Source organism: Montipora foliosa, chromosome 12 (genome assembly GCF_036669935.1).
Source record: "Montipora foliosa isolate CH-2021 chromosome 12, ASM3666993v2, whole genome shotgun sequence".
Classification (NCBI taxonomy): Eukaryota; Metazoa; Cnidaria; class Anthozoa; order Scleractinia; family Acroporidae; genus Montipora; species Montipora foliosa.
Genome location: NC_090880.1, coordinates 37,065,023 through 37,072,522, shown reverse-complemented (window position 1 = coordinate 37,072,522; position 7,500 = coordinate 37,065,023). Strand labels below are relative to the sequence as shown.

At 39.4% G+C, this 7,500-nt stretch overlaps 1 protein-coding gene across 2 annotated transcripts in view; it reads right to left on the bottom strand.

Annotated features, from left to right (window-relative positions):
- The window catches only part of LOC137979254 (mucin-like protein), a 46,450-nt gene that overhangs the window by 38,893 nt on the left and 57 nt on the right, over nucleotides 1–7,500 (bottom strand). Inside the window, exons 1-2 of one of the 2 annotated variants that reach the window (XM_068826471.1) lie at nucleotides 7,244–7,500; nucleotides 1,201–1,251 (exon numbers count right to left, since the gene is read on the bottom strand). The exon at nucleotides 7,244–7,500 is cut by the window's right edge and continues 21 nt beyond it. In XM_068826471.1, coding sequence (XP_068682572.1) covers nucleotides 1,201–1,251; nucleotides 7,244–7,331 — 139 coding nt within the window. In that variant the 5' untranslated portion in view covers nucleotides 7,332–7,500. The remainder of the gene's footprint in view (nucleotides 1–1,200; nucleotides 1,252–7,243) is intronic. The other variant, XM_068826472.1, reaches the window with a different exon arrangement.

The window sequence follows — 7,500 nt, the reverse complement described above, 5'->3', positions numbered from 1 at the left end:
AACACTTAATTCATTTAATTCAATGAAAGGGAAAGGTACCAGAGGTTATCCCTATCGCGGTTATCCGCCCGCAGCCGGATGTAATTGACTGAGAGTTGGTTTTGACGAGGGAGGAAACCCGACGTAGGCGGAGAAGAACCTCTGGGACTTAGATACTCAGCCCACATAAGACTTCATAGCCGAAGACTGCGTAGCACCGAGATCGCGGAGGTGGAAGGCGCAGTTGATAACCGCTAAGCCAACCTACCTTTCGCAACAGATCACCAACAACATGAATGCCAAGAATGCGTACTGAAAAGAACATCACAATCAACTTTGTGCAGAACACAGAGGTGAATTTGCTTTTATCAACTTAGCGCTGAAATGACAAAATTCTCCGGCGCGTGCTCAAAGCAGGTGAGAAGTCGAACCAGGGACTGCTGAGTACCAGGACTGAAGTCTCGGGGCATGGGTTGGCCTCCCAAGCACAGTCACTAATGAGTCTATTTTTAGAACACCCGTTCCCGCGAAAATTAGTGGACGATGTAACAGCTCTAGTAACTCTACACTACTGAAATTAGTTGTCAAGTCCGTGAAAAAAAGCACATGACAGAAGAAGTCGCGCTTGACATGGCTTCTCCCAAGAGAAAATGAGGGGACAGAGAGGGAGGCTCCCGGTCCAGCCCTTGGGATATGTCATGTCCACGAAAGTTATTTTTAGACGAGCGGAAGTCTTCCGAGACGTCCGCATGCAGGCCAACCTCGGTCCGATGTTTGAAAGAAAATAAACATTCATCAGCCTTCCATATGCGCCGTCATTTTCTCTTTTCACTAAGAACCTGAGAGCGAGGCAAGACTGCATGCGGACGTCTCGGAAGACAGACGTCCGCTAGAACAAAGACTTCCGCTGGTCTAAAAATAACTTTCGTGGACATAACATATCCCGGCCAACGCTCTGAGCCTCCCTCTCTGTCCCCTCATTTTCTCTTGCTTCTCCAGATTAGTTAAAGTAGCGGCCCTTTGCTTGCTTTCGCGCATAACGCGTATCTAAAAATAAGTCCATTTGTTACTGTGCTGGGGCAAGACCACAATTGATAGAGGAACACTCTTATCTAATTCACTCTTGTGAGAACAATTAACCCCCTAAATTTTGAACTGATCTTCATTTATCTCACTGTTAGTAAAAATGTCCAAAAACACTCTTCATTTCATTGCTCTTACTTGAAGCTGTTTCACTGGTTGACGACAGCGAGTTCGAATCCGTTGAGTGACCTGATAAAGATTGATTAAGAAATGTTTAATTAACGAAGTATTTTTGAATCCTTAATTTTATTCAAATTATATCAGATATAGTTGTCTTTATCTCGTAGTTCAAAAGTTCAATGCTACATGCGATAGAGTTGTCTTTATTCCTTCTCGATGTGGTGTTCCACGAACGGAAACTATTAAGGACACACAGATTTAACCGGCGAACAGGCGTTCTTCTCTGAGAAAAGTATGTCTGGTCGCAGGTTAACGTAGATTCAACTCGTTGCACGGCATGCTCTTTCTTTTATATCCCATAATTCTATTCGACACTTTGAAATTACGTAATCAGTACTACACTCGAGTCCATTTTTTCTTTGATTTTTTTAAAGAAGAGTTCTCACATGCACTTTAATCTATTCAATTGAACCTCCTTCCCATAAGAGTAACATCTAACGATTTCGTCAGGGCCCGGAGACAATAGGGCCGTTTATACGAGAGAAAATAAGCCGCGGTTAACTCTGGCCGCAGCTTACGTAAGCCGCGAACACCCCGTATAAATCTTACAAAATCTATGTTCACGGATTTCTCAAGCCGCGGCTTATCCTGGCCGGGGAGTTTATACTCGTATAAATAGTTCCTTTCGCGGCTTACGTAAGCGGCGGCCAGAGTTAGCTGCGGCTTATTTTCTCTGGTATAAACGGCCCTATTAAGTCACAGCCAGAGTTCATTTACCCAAGGGAGGAGCTTTGAAGTGGTAACTCGTTAAACGCACTCGTGCAACCATAATATACAATAGAGGATAGACACAACACCGGAAATTCCGTGGGTTCTTTTTCGCCAGGGTTATGAACAAAGAAGGGTTTTGTTTATCGTCCTTATCTGAGAAGACTAGAGAGTCTAACCATTTGTAGATGTAATTACCAAGCCAGCACTTTCTCCTGAGTCGAACTCACGGCCTCCCGAATGGCCGCCTGATGCTCAACTAACCGAGTCACCGGTGCGCCGGAACGCGATAAAAAATGAGAGAATTGGAGGGTAATCTACAATGCTAGAAATCCCAGTAAATTCATATGAACGCTAGCTCTAACCATGGAAATGGCCCTAATCACACAATGAAAGAGAAAAATCTCCGACAAGTCATAAAAGATAAAGGCTGCGTACATTGTCGAAAAGATACATAGTCGAGAAGACAAGATCAAAGGAAAAAAACAGTTATCTACTTGAAGCAACCGAATTTTTTGGGGGGGAAATGATTTTTGAAAAGCACTGTCTGTAGATCTCGACCGTTCCTAGGTTAGCACGAAGAGAAACAAATTTACATAGTGATTACAGTTAATAGAAACGTTTCGTTCTTTTTAAAATGACCCTTATTAAACATCAATTGAACGAAGGAGCTCTTATTTTATGTTAGACAAAATGATTTCGAACAAATAAAACCGTTTCTTTTTTGCAAATTTTGAAATTCTAAACTTCTCACAAAACATTATGAATTGGCCACGCGAATATCAAATATTCGAACAAGTCGTCAGAAACAGCTGGTCGCATCAATAGTTGTCGCTCGTTTGCTTAGATAACGATATGTCAAACATAGCCTATTAAAACTAGTTTTTATCATCCATATCATAAGAAATTGGTGAGGATACGACAGACGAATAAAAAAGGCCTACTCAGATCTGCTACAGTGCATAAAATTCAGCCTGGTGTAAGATTTTTATTTTAAAAGTACAAGATATCGATATTTCTGAACCTTTGTTCAAATATTTTTGGTGAGGTTTCGATAATAACTTTGTGATCATTGTCTTTGTTCCATGAACAGGGGCACCCAACGAGAATATAGTTCAAAACCACTTAAACATAGCATTGTTTAACCTATTTTAGTATTTAAACTGTAGATATAGGCATATTTCACTGATTGACGACGTCGGCTCGGAGAACGAATCCATTGATTGACCTGTTAAAGATTGATTAAGAAAAGTTTAATTAACGAAGTATTTTTGAATCCTTAATTTTATTCAAATTATATGAGATATAGTTTTCTTTATCTCGTAGTTCAAAAGTTCAATGTTACGTGCGATATAGTTGTCTTTATTCCTTCTCCGGATGAGGTGTTCCACGAACGGAAACTACTAAGCACACCCAGATTTAACCGGCGATCAGGCGTTCTTCTCTGAGAAAAGTATGTCTGGTCGCAGGTTAACATAGATTCAACTCGTTGCACGGCATGCTCTTTCTTTTATATCCCATAATTCTATTCGACACTTTGAAATTACGTAATCAGTACTACACTCGAGTCCATTTTTTCTGTGATTTTTTTAAAGAAGAGTTCTCACATGCACTTTAATCTATTCAATTGAGCCTCCTTCCCATAAGAGTAACATCTAACGATTTCGTCAGGGCCCGGAGACTTAGGGCCGTTTATACCAGAGAAAATAAGCCGCGGTTAACTCTGGCCGCAGCTTACGTAAGCCGCGAACACCCCGTATAAATCTTACAAAATCTATGTTCACGGATTTCTCAAGCCGCGGCTTATCCTGGCCGGGGAGTTTATACTCGTATAAATAGTTCCTTTCGCGGCTTACGTAAGCCGCGGCCAGAGTTAGCCGCGGCTTATTTTCTCTGGTATAAACGGCCCTATTAAGTCACAGCCAGAGTTCATTTACCCAAGGGAGGAGCTTTGAAGTGGTAACTCGTTAAACGCACTCGTGCAACCATAATATACAATAGAGGATAGACACAACACCGGAAATTCCAGGGGTTCTTTTTCGCCAGGGTTATGGACATTGAAGGGTTTTGTTTATCGTCCTTATCTGAGAAGACTAGAGAGTCTAACCATTTGTAGATGTAATTACCAAGCCAGCACTTTCTCCTGAGTCGAACTCACGGCCTCCCGAATGGCCGCCTGGTGCTCAACTAACCGATAAAAAATGAGAGAATTGGAGGGTAATCTACAATGCTAGAAATCCCAGTAAATTCATATGAACGCTAGCTCTAACCATGGAAATGGCCCTAATCACACAATGAAAGAGAAAAATCTCCGACAAGTCATAAAAGATAAAGGCTGCGTACATTGTCGAAAAGATACATAGTCGAGAAGACAAGATATCTACTTGTATCTACAACAGTTATCTACTTGAAGCAACCGAATTCTTTTAGAGGGGAAAATGATTTTTGAAAAGCACTGTCTGTACGTTAGATCTCTAAGCGTTCCTAGGTCGAGATCTACAATAGGTTAACACGAAGAGAAACAAATTTGCATAGTGATTACAGTTAATAGAAACGTTTCGTTCTTTTTAAAATGACCCTTATTAAACATCAATTGAACGAAGGAGCTCTTATTTTAGGTTAGACAAAATGATTTCGAACAAATAAAGCCGTTTCTTTTTTGCAAATTTTGAAATTCTAAACTCCTCACAAAACATTATGAATTGGCCACGCGAATATCAAATATTCGAACAAGTCGTCAGACAGAGCTGGTCGCATCAATGGTTGTCGCTCGTTTGCTTAGATAACGATAATCAAACATAGGCTATTAAAACTAGTTTTTATCATCCATATCATAAGAAATTGGCGAGGATACGACAGACGAATAAAAACGGCATACTTAGATCCGCTACAGTGCATAAAATTCAGCCTGGTGTAAGATTTTAATTTTAAAAGTACAAGATATCGATATTTCTAAACCTTTGTTCAAATAGTTTTGGTGAGGTTTCGATAATAACTTTGTGATCATTGTCTTTGTTCTATTAACAGGGGCACCCAACGAGAATATAGTTCAAAACCACTTAAACATAGCATTATTTAAACTATTTTAGTATTTAAACTGTAGATGTAGACATATTTTTATCCCCTAAAAATTTGTCATCTGTTCGGATTTCCTAGCTGAAAGTCTAGTGGTCCGAAAATTTTAGGGATCAAAACTTATGATTTCGAAAATTTTAGCCAGAAAAAAGGCTCCCGAAAATTGTAGGTGACCTTTTTGAGGTTAAAGTCCGTTTAAAATGGGCAATTATACCATTTTTGAGATGTTCGAAAATCCTAGGACAGGCAGGCAAGCAATAAATTTTACAACAAATGTTGCGAAAATTCTAGATCTCAAATCGTCTTCCGAACAGATATTTTCCGAAAATTGACGTTGGGTGCCCCTGCATTAATACCCAATATTTTAGCGGTTTGTTCTTGAACGAAAACACATGATGTTTTTTTGATGAAAGGCCATTAGTATATTTTGTCGCGTCGCTTCGTTTAAATTATTCAACCTTAACAACCGTGGTCAACAATCGGCTAAATGCATGCAATGTGAAATGAAAAACAAAGTTTTTGATTGGCGTTAACTGCTCACCGCACCTGGCAAACGCAAACGATGTTATGCAGTAGCTGAATTACATTTGCAGGTTTCTTGGATCTTTCCGAACTTGTAGCTGTTTACTTTGCCCGTTTTAAAGCGTATTGTTTCAAAAAACTCATCTTTAAGTGATAAAGCAAAGTATTATTTCTTATTCACCCACACACACACATTTCTTTGAACTGACTTCTATTTAAAGCAAATACATTGCGATTACTCCTCGAAGTTTATTTCCTGTTCTATTGACATGTTCCCTAGTAACTGTGCCCTCACACAGTTTTTCGTTCAAATCTTCATTAGAATGATCGAATTTTGAGATACCAACCGGTCAGTCTCCTTTCTAATTCATTTTAAAATTGTTGTATTGCTAGAGAATTTCTAACTGTATATTATAACCGCAATTTCTTCTTTTCCTTACCATGAGTATTCGTTCAATTAAGGACCATCTTATGCCAATTGGTTCTAAGTAAGATAAAGAAAACACCGGCAATCGATTCCCACGGTTCTTTTTCACGATTCATTGAACAGTTTGTTCTTTCATAGACTGAAAAAAAGCGAAAAGAACTTTGAAGCGTGAAATCACTGTGGCCCGTAAGGGACATGGCATTTCGTGATCAGTTTTCCTGCTTGAAATTTTTAAACTCGAAATTTTGCGAGTTTTTGACCTGTCAGTGTAAAATGCAGACTGCAGACTAGGGGTAAAATCATTGCCGACCAAGGTTATAATCTAACTGTTGAAATGCTAACAGTTGAAGTCTAAATGTTGTTTTGTAGCAAAGTAGGCCTAATGTTAGCATTTCTGAAGGGTTTGGGCTTTTTTAACAGTTCATTATAACCTTAGTCTTCATTTTACTCCTTGTCTGCATTTTGTATCTTACACTGACCGGTTTGTAAACTCAAAATTTCAAGTTTGAAAATTTGAAGCAGCAAAACTGATCACGAAATGCCGTGTTCCTTACAGGCCACCGCATGAAATAGCGTCTCTACCGCATTCACTTCTTTTGTCGCGTTTTGCTAATCCTCCTTTTCGATTTAGCGGTATCGATCTGGAAGGTTTCGAGCCTTAAATACGACCGCCATTGTTGATGCCTTAATTAAGTCTTCATACGTGGGGTTTTTCATGCTCCCCTTAAGATAATTTCTGCCGGAAGAATATCGGAAATGCAAGAAAAAGAACTTCAGCTTCAGCTCAGTATTGCAGTAGAGCAGACGTCTTCGCCAAATTTGGTTCCTTTGTAGGGTCCACTAAGATCAGCCAGCCTTGGTCTGGAACTTTTGATATGTTTGTTTCTTTGATGATGTTACCATTCGCAAATAAACCAAGGAACGATATAGTGTCGGATGTTTCGAAAGTTTCAATAATAATTAGGTTTTTCGATATAACTGACACTGAGCTAGGCTTGGTTCTCAGAGTAAAATGAACAGTCCCAAGTAAAGGGCGAGATTTCGTGGTAATTGATTGCTACGAAAAGAGGGAACCATTGAAAATTGCTCATATCACTCATTAATTAGCACATTTTGTTCGGATTATGGTATCAACGACAAAAAAAGCCCTAAGAAATAGGGACGGTTAGTAAAAGAACCTTTAAAAGCCGCTTTACACTGAACTGTTTGAATGTTTTAGGAAGGCTAATTTACAATAGTTTACTTTACGATCAATAAATTCACCATTACCTTCTGTAGAGGATATTAGCATTGCTACCAGGCCAAAAAGGAATACGAAGCAGATGTTCAGTTGTCGACGGCCTACAATTCCTGCCATTTTAAATGAGTTGAAAAATTGAAGTTTCTTCTCGAAAAAGCGTTTGTACTTGAGTTGAATCACCAAAGCGGAGGATCACGGATCCAAAGGCAAGAGGACAGGCTATGCAAATCCGACTAGCACGAAAATTGCGAGCAAAAAAGAAACAATTGCACAGCCACTAGATGTT